We start from the raw sequence: 26,191 nt of genomic DNA, 5'->3' as shown, positions 1-26,191 counted from the left end.
TCAGCTCTGCCTGCATCAGATAACTGATGGAAGGAAGCTCTTCACTTCAAAGTGGCAGACAGCTATGCAGAAAGCCTTGTGGCTAAGCACATAGGCTCTGGAGTTCAAAGCCTGGCTCTACCACTTTCTGGTTGTGCAGCCTTGGGCAAGTTCCCTAGCTTCTCTGGGCCTCATTATTACCACACCTAAAGGAGGGATAAGATAAGCACCTACCTCATATGGTTTGGGGGATGATCAAATGATGGAAGAAGCTAGCCCAGAGCCTGGAATAGAGTTAATGTTCAGTAAATGCTGGCTGTTACTGTTCCTCTTCATCTTAACCTCCAGGAGAGCCATGCAGCAGGTGTGGTTGAGCCAAGGATGCCCACCTGAAAATCAAAATCAGTGCATTGAGGGTGTTTTCAGCTGTTTTTAGCTAAGCTGCATATAAATTACGAGGTATCAGCCAGTCCTTCAGGTGAACCTGCAAGGCTGGCACCATGGGGAGAATATCTACTTGTTGGTTATCTTCATGGACTGTCTCCCTACCTCCCTGGCATCCTTGCCCACTTCTGTGTACCTTATCTCAGGAACATTTGCCATGTTGTTTGTATTTACCTGTTTACATGTGTATTTTCCCATCCTTTAACTACGAGTCCCTGGAAGACAGGACTGTTCCATAATCATTTTTGTATTTCCATTGCTATTTATAATGTCTGGTTCACACAGATAATATTTTGACACATTAGCTATTAGTATTATTATTATTTGCCTTTAATGGTGCCAACAGCAGTGATAGTAAAGTAGGGAAATCTTGACTAGAAGTTCAACTGAATGGATTAATATTGACTCGAGTCTCTGATTAAGCTAGACCAGGGTATTGGCAAACTTTTTATTCAAGGGCCAAATAGTAAACAATTTAGGCTTTGCAGGCCATAAGATCTCTGTCCCAACTATTCAACTCTGCATTTGTAGCATAAAAGTAGCCATAGACAATATGTAAATGAATGGACATTGCTGTGTTCCAGTAAAATTTTACTTTTGGACACTGAAATTTGAATTTTATATCATTTCCATGCATCATTGAAAGAGTCTTCTTTGGATTTTCTTTCAACAATTTAAAAAATGTAAAAAGTCTTCTTAGCTCATGGGCTGCACAAAACCAAGCATTCACTTTTTTCCTGGAATGGCTAATAGAACAGCAGGCAGACAGCCAAGGTTCAAATCCTTGGCCTTTGCATTTCAAAAGTATAAATGCTAGTATAGGACAGAAGACTTGTAAGAAAATGTGATTAGTCATGACTGGCTTTCTCAATCCCCATCCCCCTTCCCTCTCACACCAAAGACTAGATAAAGATTCCTGAGCAGAGAGAGGGGGAAATGGGTGAGGGGAAGAGGTTGGTAAGGGGGAAGAACAAAAAGAGTTTAGACTTGGGTGGTTACTGAGCAGGACCCCTCATCTGGGCCATGCCCCAGGTTGGGAGTCAGAGGAAGCTGGGATTATAGAACTCTGAATAGGTTGAGATTCTCCCCTTCACCCAAGGATGCTCCCAGAAATTTAGGTGTAACCCTAAGAAAAGCGGTACCTCAAAATGATGGAGATTAAGTTTCCAGGCCTCACGTCTTCAGAATTGAGGCTCTAAAAAGAAAGTAGCTGCTATAAAAATAAAATTATATTTCTGGCCCTTGAGGTCATACCCTCTGCATAGGAACACAGTTAGGTCCAGCTCTCTCAATGTCTATTGTAGCCTCTGAAAGTATCATTTTGAAGGTACCATCTTCAGCTTGCAAGGCCCTAAGCAGGCACCTGGTTGGCCTCTTAGTAGAAGCAACTGTTAACAGTTCCATAAACTTCTTCTTTCTATTTTAGAACTCTGGCTGTACTTTAGGGTATTTCTCTTCTTAGAGGACTTATCTATAAACATAATGGCAAGAGACATATTGGAGAACAGCAACTCCTCACCAAAAGAAGCTCATATGAAGCAGGGTGCATATGGAAGTCAAACTTTTGGCACTAATAAAAACTCTCCTAGCACAGGGAGATCAGCTCGGTGCTTTGTGACCACCTAGAGGGGTTGGATAGGGAGGGTGGGAGGGAGGGAGACGCAAGAGGGAAGAGATATGGGAACATATGTATATGTATAACTGATTGACTTTGTTATAAAGCAGAAACTAACACACCATTGTAAAGCAATTATACTCCAATAAAGATGTTAAAAAAAAAAATTTCTCCTGGATCCCAGTAGACTCTAGGGGCCTTTGGTCATATTTAGAAGAGCAGAAAATTTCAAGGGCCGTGGGTAGAAATGTGGCTTACGGAAACTCTGAATGATATCTTTCAGGAAACGTGATATCCCAAAACAGATATGTTTATGATTTTTACATTTTCAATGCATTGAAAGTTTTAAAGATTTATGTTAACACTGGGTTTTAACATTAGAATCTCTAAATGACGTGTATACCTTGTTGTGTGTGTGTGTGTGTGTGTGTGTGTGTGTGTTTTAATCGTGATAGTTTTAACTTTCTCTTTCATGGTGACTGTTTTCTCCCAGTTGCTGAATAAATGCATTTCTAGACTTTTTTTTTTTTTTTTTTTTTCGATACGCGGGCATCTCACCGCCGTGGCCTCTCCCGTTGCGGAGCACAGGCTCCGGACGCGTAGGCTCAGCGGCCATGGCTCACGGGCCCAGCCGCTCCGCGGCATGTGGGATCTTCCCGGACCGGGACACGAACCCGTGTCCCCTGCATCGGCAGGCGGACTCTCAACCACTGCGCCACCAGGGAAGCCCTAGGCTTTTTTTATGTTTACGTTTCAATTGTGCTTCACTTTTTTCCATAGATCCACTATTACAACACACTAAGGTGCTGCGTAAATGCCTTGGTTTTTCTCTCCCATCTGAACCAGCTTGTCTGGGGGTCCTTTTTCATTATATTTTATAGCAGGTTGTAGTCCCAGAAAAATGATTTTTAAGTTTATCCCTCAGCTATTTTCTTGCTTATCTTCCATTGGATTTTCACGCTTCAACAGTCTTAAATGTTTTGTTTTGTTTTCTCATATATATATATATATGAGAAAGGATATATATATCCTTGTAGAATGCATAGATCTGCAATAAGGACCAATTTAACAGCTTAGTTTGTAGGTAATTTTTTCCAAAAGTCATCATTCACAAGTGAAATTATTTCATCATTCAGGAAGAATTATTGATCTAAATATGCAACTGCAGAGAAAGAGAGAGAGAGGAGGGAAGACTGAATTCAAACAATTGCTATTATGTCCCCCTTTCTCCCACCCTATTAAAATCTGCTGTTCCAAAATTAAGGATATATTACATTTTGGAATTTCTTGATATTTAAAAGCTTGAAAGAATTGTCAAACACTAAGCAACATGTATTTCACTTTTAAGGTTAAATAACATGTATTTGATTATTTTGGCCATCTTTTATACAAAGTAGCCTATTCCTCTCTGTTTTCCCAGGGTCCTGGAACATAATATGTGTCCCATACATTTCTGCTAAATGGAATAATTGTTTTAAAAGCACAGTGCATCATTTCTTTATGGTATTTCACTATGGTTATTCATCCATTTTAGGTTAAAGAATTTGACACCAATTTTACATACGCGCAACAGTCAGAATTCTACTTGCAGCCAAACACTAAGTATGTATTTCAAGTAAGATGTCAAGAAAAAGCTAAAAGGTACTGGCAGCCCTGGAGTTCACCCTTTTTTCATAAAACTCCTGAAATAGGTGAGTGTATTTATATATTTAATCTCTTAGGCTTCTCTTTTGACTTCTGTCTCTTTTCTAAGTATATATTTGTTTCTCCTTAATGTCTATCAAAATCAACAAAACTATTCTAGGGCAGGTGATAACATTTAAATTGTCATTTTTTCCTTTGATTTTGTTAAGGCTGACTACAATTTATGTAATGGTTCTCAAACATTTCAGGGCATAAAAACCAATAAAAACCACCTGGGGGTGCTTGTTTAGTATGCATGGGATTACGTAATTCTCTTCTCAATAAAATCTAGCTGAGCTATTATCTTTAGGTATTTTCCTGCTCTTAATATTATTCGTTTAATTTTCTAGTCATTTACACATCGTTCAATAAAATCTTAGCCAAATAGACTCAATTGTAAGCAAATAATAAAATAAATCTATAGTAATTTTCATAATACTCCATAGTGGCCCCATTATCCTGAAGATGTCTCCCTACTGTAGGTAGTTTATACACTAGATTAAAATTTTTTTTTCAGAACTGAAGTACTTAATTGTAATCACAGCATTGTTAATATCATTCTTACTATAATACAACATCTTGGAATTGTGTTTTATGTTTTCAAAACACTTTGACATACATTATAAATATTGATGGACACCAAATAAGCAGAAGGTGCCAAGAGCCAGACAAGCTAAGAAGTTCTTTTGGTGCCCCCTACTGCCAAAATCTCAGAAACACATTATTAAGGGAACCATTTACAATACTGGTTATCAGTTCTCTTTTTTTAAAGTGATTTTTTAATTTAAGGTATTCTGTTTTAAGTTGATATTGTTAAAATTCTTAGGACTTTAGATGCCATTTTAGAATAGTCAGAATTTAGTTGATAATCTATTTTAATGAAATCTAAAATTGTTTAGCAAGATTATTCAAATTGATAATTAACATTTACTTACCACTTACAACGTACCACTATATATAAGCTTGTTTGACCTTTACATTAGTCATATTTGGTAGTGTAATTGGCATCATTTTACAAATGAGGAAACTGAAGCATGATTTGCCTCAAGCATGATTTGCTTTAACAGCAGTTAAAGGAGAACACGAGTTTTCTTACTCACCACCAGCCCTCAGTAATCTCATCAATTTCTTTCTTTAACCAATTACAGTTGACCCTTTAACAACATGGGTTTGAACTCTGCGGATTCACTTATACACAGATTTTTGTCAATAAATGCTACAGTACTACACAGTCTGTGGTTGGTTGAATCCACGGGTGCAAAACTGGGATGCAGTGGAACCAAGAATACTGAAGGCCAACTATAAATTATACGGGGATTTTTGGCTGTGTGGAGGGTCAGCACCCCAACCTTTGTGTTGTTCAAGGGTCAACTATACATCAAAGTGGAGGAACAGTTTACTAAAATATCCTACAGGTTAAGTACAGTCAGCTCTCCATATTCATGGGTTCCACATCCACAGATTCAACCAACCATAGATAGAAAATATTTGGGGAAAAAAAGCCTGGAAAGTTCCAAAAGCAAAGCTTGAATTTGCCTCACACCAGCAACTATTTCCATAGCATGTACATTGTATTTACAACTATTTACATAGCATTTACATTGTATTGGGCATTATAAATAATCTAGAGATGATTTAAAGTATACGGAAGGATGTGCATAGGTTATGGGAACATACTACTCCATTTTAATTAAGGGGCTCGAGCTTCCTCAGAGTTTTGTATCCACGGTGTGGGGGGCGGGGGCGGTCCTAGAATTTATCCCCCATAGATACCAAAGGACTACTGTATAGGACCACAAATGTTCTCCTTTAAAAGTAAAGGCCGTAAACCTCACATAGAAGGAACAGGAATATCAGCTACCCCGCAACAATTCTAAATGTAAAGTCTTTGTTTCCTAAGGGGGAGAAAACCACTTAAGAGGCAAAAATGCCAGTTAAGATGAAATATCCCTGAAAACTTGCATCTATCCATGTTTAACATGTTAGCTAAGAGGAACCATAAACTATTCTCTTGGTACAAATTCCTTTCTAAGACACATTAAAGAAGAAACAGGGAAAGTGTGTTAGGGAAAGTGCTAGTATTAAATCTTTTCAAAAACTTATCTCTTTTTATCTATTTGTAAAAGCAATGTAAGTCGGTTGTAATACGCAACCTAGAAATAAGTGTTGTTTACATTTTAATGGATTTAATACTAGTTTTTTCCTATGCACATATTTTTAAATGGTTGATGCTGTGGTATATGTACTGTTTTATATCCTGATTTTCTTACTTAATCTACCTTGTTGAATTTAAAAACCTATTAATGGGTGCATTCCAGTTTATGGATGTAGTATAATTTAATCATTTCTCTATTTAAACAATATCTAGGTTATTGCATTTTTTCCGTTATCAATAAACTTCTTTGAATAGCTTTGTATATGAACTCTCCTTACGTCTTTAGGTCTTTTTGGATCAAGAGTTAAGCACATTTTAAGATGTTTGATGCAAGTTGCCAAACTGCTTTTCAGTAAATCTTTAATATCAATTTCTTTTTAAAAAGGTATCCATGAAAAGACAGTAATTCATTTAAGTTGTTCATGAAGTATTCATGTATCCTCTACCATGCACCAGACACTTGCTAGGTACTTGCAGAACCTCAGTGAGCAAAGGAGACAAAGATCCCTTAATTCTAGAGAAGACAGTCAATACAAAAGTATAATAAAAAGTATATAACATTATAAATATAGAAATCAAGCAGTAAGAATCAAACCTCACAACTGAAGTTTGAATTGTTTCATAACCAACTTGTTTAATAATGGGTTTTTTTTGGCTAAACTTTCCCAGTCATTAAGGTTTATTTATTTATGAAGAAACACAGCCCAGGCAATACTTCACCCTCCATGCGGGAATTTCCTGTTTTTGTTCTCTAAAATTCTCCTATGTGTATCACTAAATTGATTCATCCTGAAACAATGTGTTTCCAAAACTATGCCCAGATGGCACAGCAGGACAAACCATGAAGTAGGTATGGCTTTTCCTGCAGGCCCCTAGCATTCTTCTGTATCACCTTCCCTCTGGACAGCGCCTTTCCTTGGTCTTCAAAAACCTGGTCTCCAAAAGAAACCAAAGGAACTCAATTATAATAAGGGTTAAATGACGTATTATCTTTTCCTTCCTTAGAGTGTTTAGACTTCAATGGAAAACAAAGCCTTACACAGTAGTCCCCCCTTAACAGTTGGGAGATATATTCCAACCCCCCAGTGGATGCCTGAAACCACGGATAGTATCGAACCTTATATACGTTATGTTTTTTTTCCAGTACATACACTTATGATAAAGTTTAATTTCTAAACTAGGCACAGCAAGAGATTAACAACAATAGCTAGTGATAAAATAGAACAGCTATAACAATATACTATAGTAAAAGTTATGTGAACGTAGTCTCTTTCAAAATATCTTGTGGAAATTTAATGCCTTTTGCATCTTAACTAAGCACTCATCACACTCTATAGCTGTAACTTTTGCAGTTTCAGGTATGACAGCAAAACTAGCACAAATTTCTTTTTCCCTCTTCACAACTTCAAGGATAGAAGATTCATTCTCACCGTACAAGTTAGCAACCTCAGCATAGGATTATTTTTCCTTCCTTAATAAGTTGAGAACTTGCATCTTTTCACTTAAAGGAAGCACTTTACGGCTTCTCTTTGGCATATCCAAATTGCCAGCATCACTGCACTTGTACTTTGGGCCATTATTACGTAAAATAAGGGTCACTTGAACACAAGCACCATGATAACCAAGACGGTGTTCTGATAACCAAGATAGCTACTAAGTGACTAACAGGCCAGATCCGTGGATGATTCCCATCTGGGGTGGGACAGAGCTAGACAACGTGAGATTTCATCACACTACTCAGAATGGTATGCAATTTAAAACTTAAGAATTGTTTATTTCTGGAATTTTCCATTTAATATTTTGGGGCCCAGTTGACCAAGGTAACAACCCAAGGAAAGCAACACGTTGGATAAGGGGGGACTCCTGTACTAAAAAAGAAAAAGAAAAAAATCAACCTTAGTTGATTACTTCCTCTTGGGCTTTAACAATCACATAGGAGAAATTTCTCTAGATTACAGACTTTTTCTATACTGGTATAATAACAAGAGGCTAATTCAGTGACTGAATCCAGGTGACTTCAGGATAATAAATAATATAGTAACATTTACTGGATGCTTATTGTGTGTTGGGCACTGCGATAAGGATTTTACTCATCACTGCAGCCCTATAAAACTGTTATTCCAGCTGTGCAGATGAAGAGATGAGGCTCAGGGAGGTTAAGCAGTTGGCTGAACATTATAGCGCTGGTAAATGGTAGGGCCAGGGCATAGCTCAGGCTGTAGGATTCCAGCACTCACCCTGTAGCTCTGCTGGTCTCCTTCCTAAGAGACCTAGGAGGGTCCCATGTCAACCTTCCCTGGGCCACCTAACCATATTCTCCTCTACACATTAGCTAATATGCCAACATAACTTCATTATTTTAATGTAATGCTTGTTATGAAATGCAAATAAATGAGAGAAGAGGGAACTGTAAGATGCTATCAACTATTTCTCCTTTGGCAATGAATACAAGATGTGGAAGCACGTTTGGGTTAAAGTGATGAGAATGAAACAATGGAAACCTTGGGATAGGATAGTGCAGTCTGAGATGAGGACAAAGTATACATGGGAAAGGTGACCTTGCCCAAGACAAGGCACCACAGAGAAATGCATAGTGTGTTTTTCCAGCTGGCCCTGGCTCAGGAAAATGTCCTGAAAGCAATGTTTCTCAGAGCGGGATCTGTGGACCATCTACATTAGAAATGCTTGCTACTAGTTTAAAATACAGATGCCTCAGCCTCTAGTCAAGTGATACTTCTGCAGCGAAGTGTAAAAACCAGTGTTCTGGAAGTTGGACACACCCTTTAAGAGGGAGAAGTGTCATGAAGGGTGTGGGTAGGAAATGTGGACAGAAAGGGGGAGAACAGAGTGCCCAAGCCATTGCCTTGGTAAGAGTGGTTCTGGGGGCCAGAAAAGGGTGGGCGCATGAGAGTCTCAGGCCACTCTCTCTAGTACTGTCCGGCTCCCTCTCTATTCCTTTTCCTCCTGCCCACCGCTTTCTCAGTCACTGGGCACCCCAAGTCTCTTGGCAGCCCAGGATCCCAAGAAGCACGGGATGCAGGACCTAGGCTCCAGTAAACCATGACATCCCACATTACCCCCACTGCCTACACCCTCCCCTGCCTCTGGGTGTGAGGTTTCAGCAGAGGCTCTGAAAACCTTCAGGGGCTGCTGAAATGGCAGCTTCTAGACCACCAACCTGGATAGTCGCTGTACAAATTTCTGGGGTCTTTAAGCAGTACAGAAAGAGCCCCAAAGGGGAAAAGATGGTTTGTCAGCATAAAAAACCAACACTGAAAATGTGACCATGAATTCCCTACTACCAATGTGAGAAGAGGTCTTCCAGGCAGGAATGTTTTTCAATTCTGCATTGTAATACAGATCCCTTTGTAATGAAGAAAAGGTAGAGCCTTCTCTAATCCCTTTAAAGACAAGTCAGAAGCCTGAGGGAAGGGCAGTCACATTTCATAATGACTAATTAACTTGCTTGAATTGCAACTTGCAGTAGAAAAGTTTCCCAGAGAATTCATATTCTGTTGTTGTTTTTTTTTGACAATTCTCCAGAGGAAGGCAAGTATAAGCAAGATATTAAACCACATCGTACTTTGTTCTCACAAAATACTGTTTGTTGTTGCATTACCAGTGACTCAAAGATTCTCATTAATTTTCCAGGACTTTTAGTGGCTTTTTAGCTACTAAAACAAATGTTGTATCAATGGAACCAAATATAGGTGGTATTAAATATAATGCAAATTAGAAGTGGCACACAGACACAGAATGTACTCTTGCAAAAATTCTGTTATTTGTAACTACAGATTTCTGATTCATTCATATTGAGATGGATTATAAATTTGTAGATTTGTGGTTACTAAACTGGGTTAAACATATACACAATATTCCTTGAAATACTAATCATTTTAGACCCTTCATCTGGATTTATTTAATCTTTGGGTCCTGTCCCTAATAAACCACCAGGGTTTTGTAGAATAAAAAGCAATTCATAAGAGTTTCACAATTTCTCTGAGGTTTGCAATCCGGTAATAGAGAATAAAGATTATGCTTTTTCATGAGGAAGTAATAATCTCCTGTATTAGTTTCCTATTGCTTCTGTAAAATGTTAGCATAAATTCAGTAACTTAATACAAAGGTATTATCTAGTAGTTATGGAGGTGAGAAATCCAAAATAAATATCACTGGGCCAAAATCAAGGCATCGGCAGGACTGTGTTCCTTCCGGAAGCTCTAGGAGTCAGTTTCAGTGCGCTTTCCAGACTCTAGAGGCTGCCTGCATTTCTTGGCTTGTAGCCTCATCCTTCATCTTCAAAGCCAGAAGTATAGCATCTGCCAATCTCTTTCTCTGACTCTGACCCCCCTGCCTCCTTCTTATAAAGACCCTTGAAATTTCGTCCCTGTAATTTAGGATAATCTCTCCATCTCAAATCCCTTTTGCCATATAAGGTAATCTATACACAAATTCCAGGGATTAGAGCATGGTCATCTTTGTGGGGTCATTATTGTCCTACCATGTCTCCTCACCTAACCACCCACTACCAACAATTGCAATTTTTACCAACTACACAAGTTTTCACTGCGATTAGGTGCAAGCAAAAGAAATAAAATCTGGTTCTCTTAAGCAGAAAGAGAATTATGGGAAAGATAGCTGGAAAGTAGTAGAAAGGCTGGCAAAATGATCACGGACAGGATCCAAGGGCTGCAGGAACTAGAACCACAGCCAAAATCGCAGCCTAGGAAGAATCTGGTGAGAACTCGCAGCTGGCACTGTGGTCACTGCCACTGCCTGCCCTGTGCCCTGGACACTCCATTGGTGCTGCTGTTACCAGACCCTGGGTATAGCTGCTGCACCCATATTGGATTCTAAGCGATTTCCTGGAGCTGTGTGTCCTGTGCGAGGTGGGGAGGAGGGCATCTGATGAGCTAGGCTCAGGTCATCTGCTTGCAGCTACTTGCTGGCTGTGGGGAGAGGGGGCCTCTGCTCCATTGAGGCTACCACAGTGGGAAGCCCTACTGGCCTCCTGCCTACCCTAGGATGCCCACAGAGTAAGTCCTGGTGCTGGGCAACTGGAAAATGGCAAATGTCCACTAGACTGTTCAGACCAGGAACAGGAACACGCTGGCTTGACAGCAAGGTTGCACCTCTGAAGAATCCGAAACCACTGGGTAAAACTTGGAAGCTGCCTATTCTTGCACATAGAATTTTGCTACACTTTGACATCAGACCCTCACCTCTGTGTGGTCCATGTCACTCAAGAAAATGTCTAGGTGGCTGCTGCTTTTTACCTTTTCCTTCTCTTATTCTTTCTCTTTAACAATATGATTGCCATATACATATTTCTTACCTTCTTTACTCTCTATGTACCAAGTACTTACAGCCTAGGAATATAAGCATGAAGACGGTCCCTTGAATATGCCTAGGCACGACCTCCCATCATTAATATACAAGGATAACACAGTAACTCATGAAATGATTCATTGTTTGACTTGTTTTTCGAGGTGTGATAAAGAGTTTGTTCTGATGTATAGTTTTCTCTGCCCTGGGCTTCTGCTGCCTATTTGATAGGTCTGGCCACTGTCTTTTGCTTTGCCATCTGACATGGACTGGGGTCCAATCTTCACTCTTGGCCCAATAATGTTGAATTCCAACCACAGAGCTAAGTTGGCCTAGGGAGATAGCATGTAAATGCTGTGAATAGCTAAGATTATTAGAAGAAGAAGAATAGAAAGAAATCAAAAGGAGATGTTTATGTTTTAAGAAAAACAAGATGGAAAAAAAACCCTTCACTAACTTGAAAAACACACCTATAATATGGCTCTTCTTTCTTAAATATCTAGAAACTTCTGAAAGAGAAAGATCTAGAAAGGTCCCTGTGTCGGCTCTGGTCAAACCTCTAAGAAGCAGGCCTTGATTACTGTGGCTCTGACACCAAGACTGGCAAGGACAAAACTAAACAAAGGAGCATTATAAATGTCCATACCCTTTGGCCCACTAATTCCACTTATAGAAATCTAGCCTTAGGAAATAAGCAGAGCTATGGAAAGGAGTCTTATGTACAATGATATTTATTTAAAAGCTAATTATAAAAGTAAGAATTTGGTAACAATCTAAAAGTCCAATCATAGCAATAGCTAACGCTTATTAAGCTTTTAATTTGTATAAGGCATGGTACTAAGTGCTTTGTATGAACTATGTCATCAAACCTCATGAATGAAGCGTTGTTATTACCCAATTTTACAAATGAAGATACTGAGTCACAAAGCAGTTAAGCAACTTGCCCAGGGCCAAGCAACTCCAAGTGATAGAGCCGGGATTTGAACTGAGTTTCATCTGAATCCAAAGCTGGTATTTGAAATCAGCAAGCTATACACTTTTTTAATGGAGGATGATTGAATAAACACAGTACAAACATCATGAAATATTAAATTGCCATTAGTATAATGATTTTGAACAATTTTTAAGAAAATTTAAAAATGTTCATGATATAATATTAAATTTTAAAATCCCAGACACAACATTTAGTAAAGAGCATGATCTCAACTAGGGTACAGATATACACAAAAGACTGTTAACAAATGTAAAAATATGATTGTTTCTAGTTTGTGAACAAATGTAAAATTGTATTTTCTTTTTCATACTCTTCTATACTTTTCAAGCATCCTACAGTTAGCAAGTATTGCTTGTATAAAAGGGAAATAGTTGGTGTTCAGAAGAAGATAACTCTAGGCTGGAAGAGTCTGAGAATCAGTGCTCAATGGGTTAGCCCAACCATCGTCCATTGTGGTGGGTTCTGAGCTCTACAAGGCCAGGCAGCTCTAACACACTGGCCAGCCCCCAGGGAGCAATGGCTAAGTCTCAGCATGGGAGCACTGCTTGCAAGGCTGACTCAGCTGCTCCATCTGGAGCCATCCTGCTACAAAAGTGAGATTATTAATTAATGGAGCAGAGACCAGCACAAATTACATGCCAGAACCAGGTAGGAATTTTCACTCTTGGACCTCTACCTAGGTGACTTTGGACAAGTCATTTATCCTTTTTATGCCTTTGTTTCCTCATCCATAAAATGAGGACAATAGTACTATCTACCTGATTGGGTTGTTGTAAGGATTAAATGAAAGAAAGCATGTAAAGTCTAGTACAGTATCTGGAACATAATTAGTACTCGATAAATCATCACTTTAAAAGAATAACAAAACACACTTTGCCCCATGGTAGACGTAGCGGGAAAGGCTGAGGAGGCTGTTTTGACATTATCCCTAAGAAACAGATGGAATACATTATTGCTAAAACTAACTCCTTCTGAGTGGATTTGATTAAATTAAGCTCGTATTGGGTAGGCCAAAGAATGTAGTTATGCTTCTAGTTTTGTCCAAGAACAAGAAACTGCATCTTTTTTTAAAACCATTCTAAACTCCCTATAAACATACTGCCTTCTGTTAAGACTAACTCTAGTGTCCAATGTCAGTGTGTATAAGTTATATAAAAATTCTTACCAAATTAGAGACGATTTGGGGTTTCTGAGTACACTCAAATATATGCTGTGAGAGTAATAAAGCGTAATTTAATATTCCGCTGCAGGGACAGAACTGTCTCTTTACAGACATAACGCTGAAGATATTAAATAAATTACAAAAATACCATGAGATTTTTTTTCTAGCATTTTAGGCAATACACTGATGATTAGAGTTGATATAAACAATGTTTTTCAGTCATGGCAGGTGAATTAAGGAGATGTATTAGAGTTTTTTTCCCTCTCTCTTTTATTTTTCTTATTAAAATTATTTTTTCCTATTATAGTTACTGCTTTTATAATGAAAAATATTAAGTATGATTTAAGAAGAAATGACCTAGCCACTTGGTGGCAGTATGTCATGAAGATAATAGTCTATATGGCTTCATTTCAGGCCTTCGCTTAAAAATTTTGTCATTGACATATATACACTACCATGTATAAAATAGGTAACTAATGAGAACCTACTGTGTAGCACAGGGAACTCTACTCAATGATCTATGGTGACCTAAATGGCGAGGAAATCTAAAAAGAGTGGATATAGGTACAGCGTATATACATATAACTGATTCACTTTGCTGTATAGCAGAAACTAACACAACATTGTAAAGCAACTATACTCCGATAAACATTAATAAAAAAAATTTGTCATTGGCTTGATCTCTTCTCTGACAGTTTTGTTTATAAATTGTCTTACTTCAGATATCTGATTCTTTGTGAAATTACCCTCTTACAATTAAGCATCTCTTTTAACTGACTTTAATTTAATCTAATTTAAATTAATACACCTGGTTGATTTGAAACTATGATAACAAAAAGACTCTAAAGGAAGATTATGTTTATTCTCTATTAGGGCTAATAAAGCCCTAGTCAGATATGAAAATTATTTTTATGTGATGCAAATTAATAACTGACGTTTCATGCCAAATAATCACCTGTAGTTTATACAACAGAATTATATTAACCGGTATTAAAAGCCAACAGCACCATATATATTTTTAAATAAAAATGCTAACTTTAAAGTAATAAAAGTGAAAACAAAAATAATCCAGCAACATATGCTATAAACCCATGATTTTGCAAAATTGAAAGTTGTGTTACATTTTAATGTAATATTTTTCTTAAAATTTTAAACTAATGTAGATGCAGACTCCTGCTTGGGCTCCCTGAGAATGAACATAAGCCTGTAAAATACTAATTTAGATGAATAAACCTGGCTGTTGACCACTGGGGATGGAACCACATACTTAGGGAAAAAAGAGACATAGTGAAGCACTGAGGAGCCACAAAGAGCTTCTGATTTGTCACAATCCACAGTGAAACATTTCCCTCTTGCTGTGGAGAAGTGAGAATAAAAACACAGGAAAGAACTTTTGGCTTTTCTGATGTTTTCATCTTCTAAAATTCCCTACCCATTGTTCTTAGAAAACTACTCTTCAATCGAGCCTGTGTTTGCACCCAGATCAGCCTTTTTAAAACATTTCCAAAGACCCATAGGAATCTTTTTATCGGAACTCTGTGATATTTTTCTCAAAGAGAGTTGCCCTGGCCACATAGCTTGTTATACAAGCCCATGATATCTCCGTAGCAGTTAAGGACACCTCAAGTTGTGATTTCTCCCTGGCCCCCAAAGTGATTCTTTTAATAGAAGAATTTGAACACTGAAATCAGAATGACTGAATAAATAGGGCTTGAGGCCCTCTTGGAGATCCAGAGCTTAGAACCATTTTCAGGAATATCTTCTGTCAGCTGGGAGAATTGTGTCCTTGAAGTCACCTCTGGAAGCTTTTAATTATCAGGAGGGAGGAGGTGGGTAAGGAAACTCCAGGACTCTTTTTTTTCTTTTATAAATTTATTTATTTTATTTTATTATTATCATTATTATTTTTTTGGCTGCATTGGGTCTTCATTGAGGTGAGGTGTGCGGGCTTCTCATTCGGTGGCTTCTCCTGTTGCAGAGCATGGGCTCTAGGCGCACGGCCTTCAGTAGTTGTGGCACGAGGGCTCAGTAGTTGTGGCTCCCAGGCTCTAGAGCACAGGCTTCAGTAGTTGTGGCACATGGGCTTAGTTGCTCCGCGGCATGTGGGATCTTCCCCGACCAGGGCTTAAACCCGTGTCCCCTGCATTGGCAGGCGGATTCTTAACCACTGAACCACCAGGGAAGCCCATCCAGGACTCTTCTGAGTTCAGGCTGAAAACAAGTTAGCTACCAAGGCAGCTGACCCCACCCTGGTCAGAAGATTTCATTAGCAGTGTTCTAACAGGCTTTACGGGTAGACAGTGCTGGCCAGGATCCTTGCCCGCGGGGAAGGAGCAGAGGGAAGTCATTAATGGCATTCCACCCTTATGTTATAACCTCAAAGTGTCTGCTAATCAAAACTGGGCTTCTTATATGAAGCCAAGAGGCTGTTCACAAACAGCATCTCTAAGACTGTGCAAAGCCAAAAGTGACACATCTTGGAGGCTCTTAAGGAAACCTAAACTTTATTGCATCATCTTTTGGAAGGAATCAAGTAGAGACCAGTTGTGTGTTTTTTTCTGGCTCGGTGAATGAAATAAAGCTCCTTGGAATTTGTTGCCTAGAAGCCTCATGAAATTAGTGGACACACCTTCAAGTCTTACAAACCCTAGGTAGTTTTTATTGTCCTTTGAATGTTTCCTCCTTTAGGATTTACCCAATTTAATAAAAAGAAGAAGACACACACACACACACACACACACACGTTTTTGCTTTTACTCCATCTTTCCAGTCTATTAAAGTTACTGGTTTGCTTTAATCATCTCCAAACAAGTGAAGAAACTCTCTAAGGAAATTGGGTAACCTGAGTGCAAAAAATAAAAAGCTGACACTATTTTCTTTTTGTTTAAGTTCCCCAGGTCACACTGAAATCATTTCAACATGATACTCAGAATTCTGGGCTTCTAATTGCTTCCATCTTTGAAGGACACCTTACTTCTGGTAAGAAAATACTGCTTAGGTTTGTTGAGTAGTCTTTACTAATCATCCATCTGAATGCTCCATACTGAAAAATCATGTGTCAGGCATACGTTTCTTGACAGTAAGATATGCCACATGCTTTCCATAGGAAAATAATCAAACAAAAATCTGCTTTAAATTGAATGTAAGGAGTGGTTTAGGTAGATTTTGCCAGCTTTGCTCTGAGTTAGATACACGTTCAGTTCAATTGCTGCTGGGGCTCAAGACCTCAAAAATTCTTCCTAAAAAATACCATTATTTGAGTGTCTACCATGTGCTAGGAATTTCATATACATCATCTTTTTCAACCTTCAAAATCTTCATCAATCTTCAAAACAACCTGTTGAGGTAAGTGCTATGTATCTATTTTACAGATGGGAAAACTGGAGCTCAGAGAGGTTGAGGAACTTGTTTGGACTAAAATTCAAGTCCAATTTTCAAATCCTGAAGTCTGTGCTCTTTCTCTTATACAAACCAGCTCCCATTTTATTTGTTAGTATGACTTTGTATTTTCCATTGATAAGCATATCTAAATGTTTCAGGCATAAAAAAGATATTAGATCAGGTTGTAGAGCATTTATCTCCTTGCACAGAAATCTGGCAAGAATAGTATAAAAACTTTGGCAGGTAATATTGACATTCTTTGGACTTCTGTTTATTTATTCAAAAAATATTCTATGTTGCCAGGCACATATTTATGTGCCAAGCACTATTCTGAGTACTGGGGAATCAGCAGTGAAAAAGATGAACAAAGGCCCTGTCTTCATGGCGCTTCCATTCCAGATAGACGGGGTGGGGTGGGGGAAACCACAAACAAAAAAAAGGAAAGGAAGGGGGCAGCAAGTGTTATAAAGGAAATGAAGCAATGTAAGGGTACTCTGAATTTGTGTTATGTGAATCAATTACGGGCCAAGTGCTTAGGTTCAGCACAGATCCCTAATTACAAATGCCTGCACAGACCTGCACCTTGATATTTCTGTGGGAATTGTGGAGGCTAGGAACCCATGGCTGCTCTGTGAGATAGGTATTATTTTACAGAAGAGGAAACTTGAGCTTCAGCAAGTACATTATTATGCTCTGATGTTACAGAGCTAATAAGCAGCAGCATCTAGTTCGAACCCAGGTATCTCAGGTTATTCTCTTGGTGACTCTGCTCTACTCCTCAAACCCCTTTACCTGGCCCCATGTTAACTTGGGAAATCCTCATTCTCCTCCAGGACTAATGCACAAGGATATGTGGAAGCCAGTACCTCCCGTTAGTTGCTTGAAATCCTTAGCAATAGTATTGTAGTCCTAGGAAAACACTAATTCCATACCCCACTGGGACTTTGGAGTGAAGTAAGCCACACTGGCCCTGGCCCACCAGTGGCTTTAGGAGAGGGGCTGGACAGCGTGGAGACCCCCAAGTGCATGTTAGGTGCCGCTGGGGAATAACTAGGGCAGGGCCAATTCAGTGTCTGACACATGGTAAGTATCCGATAAACGTCTGCCAAAGCTGGGGAGGAAGGAGGATGGAAGGGGCCAATACCCAGCATGGCTCAGAACCAACTCCAGCATGACAAGTCATGTCCAAATTAAAGTTTACATTTGAAAATAGAAAATAGGGTTTTTCATGTACTAGGGAGAAAATAGGATGAGTCTGGTAGGTAACACATGCCGAATATAATAATTATTTAAAGATTACAGGCGATTAATTCCACTTCAAAATTCAAAAAAAGCACTGTTTTTAAAATAAAATGTCAGTGTAAGATATATGGCAATTTGGATTTCTCTCTTATAACAAATATTGTTCTAAGTAGAGTGAAGGTTCTTTTTTAGCAGGAAAAAATTCATGAACAATAAATTTCGAAGAATGGTGACAAGTTGTACATAACTTCTGTCTTGTACAAAAGGTTAAAAAAAAAAAAACAACTCAGTTGTGATTGTGGCCAGCTTTAGACTCTGTCTCAAGCAATTGGGAATTCTCACTCGTGCCGAACAAACCAAGTGATGTTTATCACTAAACTTTTTTTATATAAAATATGCAAGCACAAGCTCAGAAAAATGTCTAATGCTGACCACGTTTGCCAGAGACTCAATTCACTGACATCAGATATATGCAGCCCAATTCCCTCAAACAAAAGGTATTGTGCAGTTTGGAAGGGCAGTCACTTTACAGCCCAAGGTAAAGGTTAATTTTATTTCCCCTTCCTATTTCCTTTGAGATCAATGACCTTCACTTGGAGCAGAGTAGAAGAACAATGATTCTGGCGTCACATAGATGGAAATTATACCTAAAATTATTTTTCTTTCCTCTCAGACAATAGGCAACAAGACATTGGGCTTCTATTAGGAATGGTCTTCTTTGCCGTTATTTTATCAATTCTTTCTTTGATTGGGATATTGAACAGATCGCTCAGAACTGGGTAAGTTTTTGTAGAATTTGTTTTCTCATTTAGACATATATTGGTACCATCAAAATGTAGTCAATTCTATGATTTACTAGAAAAATTCATCAACATTTTTCTTGAGAGAAAGACAAAAGAAACTGTTCAATGAGTACCCACCCATGCCAAACTATTTACAAATGTCATTCATTTAATCCTTGCAAGATCCTGCCAGAAAAGCTCAGTGGCCTATTTTACAGATGACTTACACGAGGCTTAGAGAGGTTAAGTGCTCAACCCAAGGTCACCAAACACTAAGCCAGGAACAGCTGACGTCTCAGCCCATGTTCTGTCTTTCCCTACGCAGCCTTCTCATTGTGCCCTCAAGTCTGTCTACAGTGCCTGAATTCTTCACAGTAGTTTAAGTCGTAACCTACCTCAAGTTCTACCCAAGCAAATCCCCTGAATCAGTGTGAAGAGAAGTGTGGCAATGTGTGAATTCATCACTTTGATACCAATCGTGTTAGTGTTTTAGCATCCAGCCCCAATGCCCATTCCCCTTGGCCTCCTTCAGTCATTTTTTTCCAATATGGTATTAGTATAATAAAGATCAATGCCTAATTATTTTAAAATGAGACTTTGAGGGAAGCAAGGCCTTTGACACCCTAAATTTTACCAGATGCACTGAGTATTTCTAATTGGTTAATAAAGTTGTTTGAGGTGTCAGTCCCCCAGTTCGTCCAGTGACGCACAAATTTAACACATGTGAATGTTCTTTGCCTAATTGGCACTGAGTTTCTATTTCTTGCCATCACTTCCTTCATGAGATAATCCTTCTTTCTTTGAAATTTATAATCAAAATGCAGTAGAGAGATTCAGAATGAGCTATTGTGAATAAGGTACACTAGTGATATATTTTTTAAATTTACATAGGCTTTTTCCTCAAAACCTAAGCTTTTAAATTACACATTAATAAATATATCCCTGGTACCCTTGTGAGGTGAGAAAACTAATATGGAACTTTATTTCAGGTTGTTTTAAAATATACTTGATTATAAAACCCTTTGAAATATCTTAATGTTCCAAGTTGTAGTGCATAAGCATATTAATATTTGTGTTATTATCCAAAGATGGCCTAGAGAGTGCAAAATTTTAAATAACATTAAGTTTGTTACGAACTAAAAATTAACTTCCTACTGGTAACGATAAATAAGAAAATAAAACAATTCTTTGCTAATTTAATTATTTAAATAAGCATTCTTTTTAAAAAGATAAAACTAGAGATAATTCCAATATTACTATTTTACATATGAGCAGATACTGTTTTTACTATAACTTTACATTATTTATAAAAGCCTTATTTCAGAAACAGAACTGGAAAATGGAGAGCAAAACAATTTTTAATATAATGAGAACAAGAGTGGTATCTATCTATCTATATATATACACACACACACATATATATTTTTCTCACTGTATCAGTATGCTGTATAAAAACTTTTCTTCAATAGCATGAACTTACTAATTTGGTCTCATTTTAGGTATACAAAGGGAGTGTGAATTATTTAAAAAACTGAACCATAAAACATTGTATAAATATGTGTAAAGAAATTATTTTTTACCCTACAGTTCAAGGTCAAACTGGGCAAGCAAATTCCATGCAGCTAATTTGGTTGTTACTTAGTAAAAGTTCTTAGAGAAGCTGCATAAACAGATATGAGTCTGATCTGTTGTGCTGCATTGTTAACACATAATAACGTGCCAGAGATCAGTGTAGTCTCTTCGAAGCTCCCGGGACAGCCTTTTTGCTCAAATCAATTTTTACGTAAATGCAGAAAGTGCTTTCAACACAGTGGCAGTGCCAAGGGGTAGCTTAGGAGGAAAAGTGAGGTGTTCACAGCTTCTCACTCTTCCTTCCACCACCCGATCCCAGAGATCCGTAATAAGCACACAGCCTAAGTAAAAACTGGTGTCCTCACCATTCCACACAACTGCAAGCCAACTTCCCAGGACTCCTGCTCCAACTACATAAGGAAAGTCTGGAGCCACCATTATCATCTCAACCTTATTTAGAATCATTACAATTAGAGGAGCTCAAATATTATAGTTTTATTATATGACATTCTCTTCTTTAATATTTCTCTGTGGTTATGGTCCCCTTGGAAAGTTTTACAAAATATCCCTTAGGTTTTACAAACTTTTCCACACCGACATCTCCGCTTATAATGGTTTGCCATATTTAACATGTGTATAGTTTCACTTCCTGGGTGGTTCTCCCATTTATCTTGAATCTAGTGTGAATGTTTTGTAATGTTCCGGCTTATTAGAGACAGGCAGAGCAATAGAGAGAAGAGGAAAATCTGAAAAGATATTGAATCAACTTCCCACATAACTTTTTAAAGTAAGAGATGGAAATCTTAGTTTCTGCATCGGAAAGTTTGGTTTTAATTATGCATTCCATTCTAGTTGATTTCCTAATCTCCTAGATGATTGCCTGCACCAATCCTCAAGTAAGATGCTTATTCTTAGTCATTTTTTGTTTTTTAGAATTAAAAGAAGAATCTTATTGCTAATACCGAAGTGGCTTTATGAAGATATTCCTAATATAGAAAATAGCAATGTTGTGAAAATGCTACAGGTAACCAAACACCATCAAATACAAACTAAATGGCAGCTGAAACCAAGAGTGCAGTCCAATAATTAAAGTAGAATTTCCATTCAAATAAAGAAATATGTGTGCATATTTGCACAACTGTATGGCTTATATAGAGATAAAATTATACATATTTCAAATCATACTTAAGAGAGATGAGAGAATGGACTAAGGGAAGAAAAGAGAGATGAAAGAGAGAAGCAATGCCATTCAAAAGAGAAGAGTGAATGGAAGATTGTAAGCCAGGTGCCAGAGCCACTTACTTGGTGGCCAAGCAGTTGGAAGGTGTCTTCAGGGACAAAAGGAAGAGGGAAGAAAATGTCAATAGATCGAGCCTCAGAGACACAAAGGGGCTTCTGTTTTACATGAGACTGGAGAAGCAGGTGGAGCCCAGGGAGGACACCACTTTGCTCCTGAGACCCAGTGGAATTAGAGAAGATGAATGTGAGGGGACTATGGCAGATGGCGTCACCAGGGGTGGGCCAGGTATCCAGTTTAGCAAAGAATAGAAGGGTGCCCCAGGAAGACCCTGAGGCTGTAGGGGACTTTGCCAGTCATGGAGGAGCTGCTGCTGATTATGGAAGAGGGGAAGTAATCTGCTATGTGTGCTCCTACACTTTCTGGCTCTCCAGCCTGGCTGTCAAGGGGTTCAAAACTCAGTTGATGGGACAGACACATCATTCAAGCATTGCAATGCAGTGACGTAGTACAGTAACAGAGATGAGACCAAACATGATGAGAGTATAGAGGAAACATATTAAAAGACAGGAAGGAGTTGCTCAGGAGAAACGGAAGACATTCAAAATAGACAGGCTACATGAGCAAAGGCACAGAGGTGAGAAGAGCATGTTGGGTGTTGCTTTGTGGAAACACTTGATGTGAAGAGTGACTGGAATAATGTGGGAATGCAGAGAGGGATCAGATCACAGGAGACCTTATTATGGAACTCAGACTTCATTCTGCCAATCAATAGTTTTCAAACTTGAAAAAAAGTTATTTTTAGCCTAGGAACCCTTTGTTCAAATGATGTGAGGAAGACAAGTATTTGTAAAACAAGAAAAAGTGGCTCTTTTTGGAGATCTAGTGAGCCCGTTAACCAACTCCTTCCCTAGCCCCAGGTGAGTCCCTAAGGCAACAGTTCTCAGCCTTGGTTGCATGCTAGAATCCTGATTCCCAGGCCACAACCCAGGGTCTTTGGGGGAGGGAGGGCAGGGGGAGACCCAGGCCTCAGCATTTTCCAAAGCTTCCCAAGTGATTCCACTACACAGCCATGGTGAGCACACTGTTAAGGGGTTGCAAACTATTGCTAAAGCCAGTGAGGAGTCAGTGAGGGTGTGCCCATTGGAATAGGAACGGTCCTAGGAAAGAGGCAGAATGGGAAGGTAGAGAAATGAGCATCGTGAGTTGTGGGCCAAGTGTCGAGAAGCAAGGGTGCTTGGTGCTGACTTTGTAGAGGGTCTGTAACATAAGAAGTGGAATGCATCTGTGGAATGTGACAAGGAGCAGGTCACTGGTAATCCCGGCCCAGGGGTTCAGTTAGAAGTGAATGGAAGGGGACTGAGAGTGGAGACATCTTTTGAGGAGTGTAGTCTAGAAGGGAAGTAAGAAAGGGGCTATGCTGACACATGATCAAATACTCTCAATACTGATGCAACGAATGTATTAACAGTAGCTCCAGAGCAGTATGGACTCAGAAGCGTGTTTGTACTAAATTGAATGGGCTTGAGAGGACTAGTATGGGGGGGAGGGGCGGGGGAGGGAGGGGACTCATCAAGCACGACTATGAAGGGATGTGGAGGAAAGTCTCACCTGGAGCAAGAGGAGGGATCCTTGTCTCTGGATCCTTGAAGGAGAGAAAGGGTGTGGACGTGGTTGATTTTGAAGGAGGTAATGTTGCCTACACAGTGGACGGGTGGTCTGGAATAACTGAACCCACATATAGAATAAAGTACATAGTTAACAGCTGACTGAAGGACAAGTACATAGTCACCAAACTACAACTAATAAATACTGTGGTCTTGATATACATTCCACTTAGTCGTTCTGTCTTGCTCCCCCACTAGTTATCCTAGGGAACTGGGGACACTCTGTGATTCAGAGCATTGTCCCTGCCCTCGTTGTGATCAGATCCTCCTCTTCCTTTACTGTCCTCACACTGGAATAGTCCCTGTTGCTCTTCTATGTCCTTCACTATGGTCTGACTCCCATCCACTTCTCCACTCAGCTGCCAGCCTGAAGAGGGGAAAACACCGCCTTCCTCTCAGTTTACTATAGCAACTCTAGCTCCTTTGACTGCATCTGACCCATGACTACATGTCTGCCCTTCCCAACCCAAACGTGGCAAGTGCCTTGGGGAGGCAGAGTCGATGAAAATTTGAACGACCCTTCATGCTGCTTTATTCAAGGTCTTCGTCTTTGTCAAACTTCCTTCCCATTCTGGGCTCCTGGAATTAGAAATGAACCTTAGGGTTTCCTTCAGATGAGGCTTTGTTTTCTGCCCAAAAACTAAGGGGTAGTGTTCTAGTCAGTTCAGGCTACTCCAACAGAATACCATAGACAGGGTGGCTTAAATGACAAACATCTATTTCCTACAGTCCTGGAGGCTGGGAGGTCCAAGATCAAGACACCAGCAGATCTGGTTCCTGGTGACAGCTCTCTTGCAGATGGCTGCTTTCTGGTTGTGTCCTCACATGGCAGACAGAGAGATCAGCTCTCTCGTGTCTTTTCTTATGAGAACGCTAATCCTATTCATGAAGGCTCCACTCCCATGACCTAACTACCTCCCAAAGGCCCCACCTCCTAATACCATCACATTGGGGGTTAGGGCTTCAACATATGAATTTTGGAGGGACTCAAACATTCAGTCCATAGCAAGTGGCTATAATTTTGTAATTGTGTTGGGTGGGAGTTATTTGCCCTGGGAAGCCAGCCATCAGCTGGAAGGCTTCGAGTCCTTTTCTTACCAGAAGAGTCATCAGGCTTTTATACAAAGAAAAACTTTCTTCACCCAACCTCCTGACTGATCATCACAGACATGTCTGAATTGTGAGCAGCTAGCTGCACACCTTTAGAACCACAGCACAAAGCATTTACTACAACTTTATTCTCAAATGGAAGCAAAATAGGATTCTCCATGCACTATCCCCCACCGCCAACTTTCTTTTATTTAAGCAACAAAGTATTTTCTTGTAGAAAGGAACTATAATATTAAGAAATAGTCCAAAATTTTAAAAGGCCCTGAAATAATTTGCAAGTGAATATGAAATAGGCTTCTTTCTCTTTAAAATTTTTAAATAAAGGCATGTGCTTAAAGCATGGACTATTTTTATTACTCCCTTCCTTCAGTCTCCTCCTGGGAGAATTTAACAAACATTTGGAATGGAGCAGGGTTAACAAAAGACAAAAGGAGGAAATCATATGGGAAGCGAAACAATATGAAGAAAAATGAGGGGGAGAGGAAAGTTGAGGGAAAGCAAAACTCCAGTCCTTACTCAATTATCCAGTTGGCTCCTTTAAACTTCTTTTGTAAAATAAAACAATGTCTTTTCTTTCTAGGAAAAAAGTGAATTTATGAATAATAATTCCAGAGAACAGGTCCTATATGTTGATCCAGTGATTACGGAGATAGAAATCTTTCTCCCAGAAGAAAAACCCATGGACTACAAAAGGGAAAAGAGCACAGGATCCGTGGAGACAAACGACAGCCTGCAGAAGTCACTACTCACCAACACTACAATTGTATATATTCCTGATCTCAACACTGGGTATAAACCCCAGATTTCAAATTTTCTCACTGGGGGAAACCATCTCAGCAATAATGATGAAACAGCTTCCTCAACTCTGGAGCCACCAGCTGATTGCTTAAACCTGGGAAAGAATGCCAGGTTTAAAAAATATCCTAATTTTTCTTTCTCTGTCTCAAGTATGAATTCGCTAAGCAACACACTATTTCTTGAAGAATTAAGCCTCATTTTAAATCAAGGAGAATGCAGTCCTCCAGACATGCAAAACCCTGTAGAAGGGGAAGCCACCATGCTTTTGGAAAATGCATCACCAAATGAAAATATTCCAGAACAGACCCTGCTGCCTGATGAATTCGTGACCTGTTTGGGGAGCATGAACGAGGCGTTACCATCTATAAATTCTTATTTTCCACAAAATATTTTGGAAAGCCACTTCAATAGGATTTCACTCTTAGAAAAGTAGAGCTGTGTAGTCCAAAGCTGCCTTGCAATTTGAAGATGGCTCTCTCCCACAACACAAATTTAATTCTGCCCTATTTTTTTTAATTGGAGAATTAAGATCTAAACATAGAATATAATTCATGGCCACAAAAGCAGCAACAATATTAGGGATGCCTCCTATATTTTAGAAGATGTATCAACTATATCTTTTTAAATTTTCATTACAAGGCACAAAACAGATCTCTCTTTTGTATGAAGGATAAATAATGCAAAATATGTGGTAGTGAAATAAATGCTGAAAATCGTTCTTTGAAATCGAGATATTAGTATTTGCTTACAAGAGGAAAAGCAAGTTTAATTTTCATTTTATTACTTAGTGTTCTCTCGAGTAGATAAAAATACAGCCCACAGACAACAGAATAGGTAAGGGATGGAAACAGAGGAACAATTAATTGCATGTTTACTGTGTTGGGTTTTTGCCCTACTACTTTGTATTCAGATGTTAAGAATTTGATCTTCCTTATTTTGATTTTGGACTGAGAGAGTTGTAAAACAGTGATGTGTGGAAATCATGAGATAGCTGTCTTCATTCCAGTTCAGAGTGATGGCATTGTTCTCCTGTGGTGTAGTTGGT

At 39.0% G+C, this 26,191-nt stretch overlaps 1 protein-coding gene across 1 annotated transcript in view; it reads left to right on the top strand.

Annotated features, from left to right (window-relative positions):
* The window catches only part of IL23R (interleukin 23 receptor), a 54,280-nt gene extending 28,528 nt beyond the window's left edge, over positions 1-25,752 (top strand). The window contains exons 7-11 of the mRNA XM_029229068.1: positions 3,573-3,729; positions 16,247-16,336; positions 18,654-18,759; positions 21,268-21,358; positions 24,929-25,752. Coding sequence (XP_029084901.1) covers positions 3,573-3,729; positions 16,247-16,336; positions 18,654-18,759; positions 21,268-21,358; positions 24,929-25,579 — 1,095 coding nt within the window. The 3' untranslated portion in view covers positions 25,580-25,752. The remainder of the gene's footprint in view (positions 1-3,572; positions 3,730-16,246; positions 16,337-18,653; positions 18,760-21,267; positions 21,359-24,928) is intronic.
* The last annotated feature ends 439 nt before the right edge of the window (positions 25,753-26,191 follow it).

The sequence above is a fragment of the Monodon monoceros genome, unplaced genomic scaffold (assembly GCF_005190385.1).
Source record: "Monodon monoceros isolate NGI ecotype Baffin Bay Population unplaced genomic scaffold, NGI_Narwhal_1 Super_Scaffold_18, whole genome shotgun sequence".
NCBI classification, from domain to species: domain Eukaryota; kingdom Metazoa; phylum Chordata; class Mammalia; order Artiodactyla; family Monodontidae; genus Monodon; species Monodon monoceros.
The sequence above is the reverse complement of the archived record's forward strand: the minus strand, read 5'-3'. Positions and strand labels throughout refer to the sequence as shown.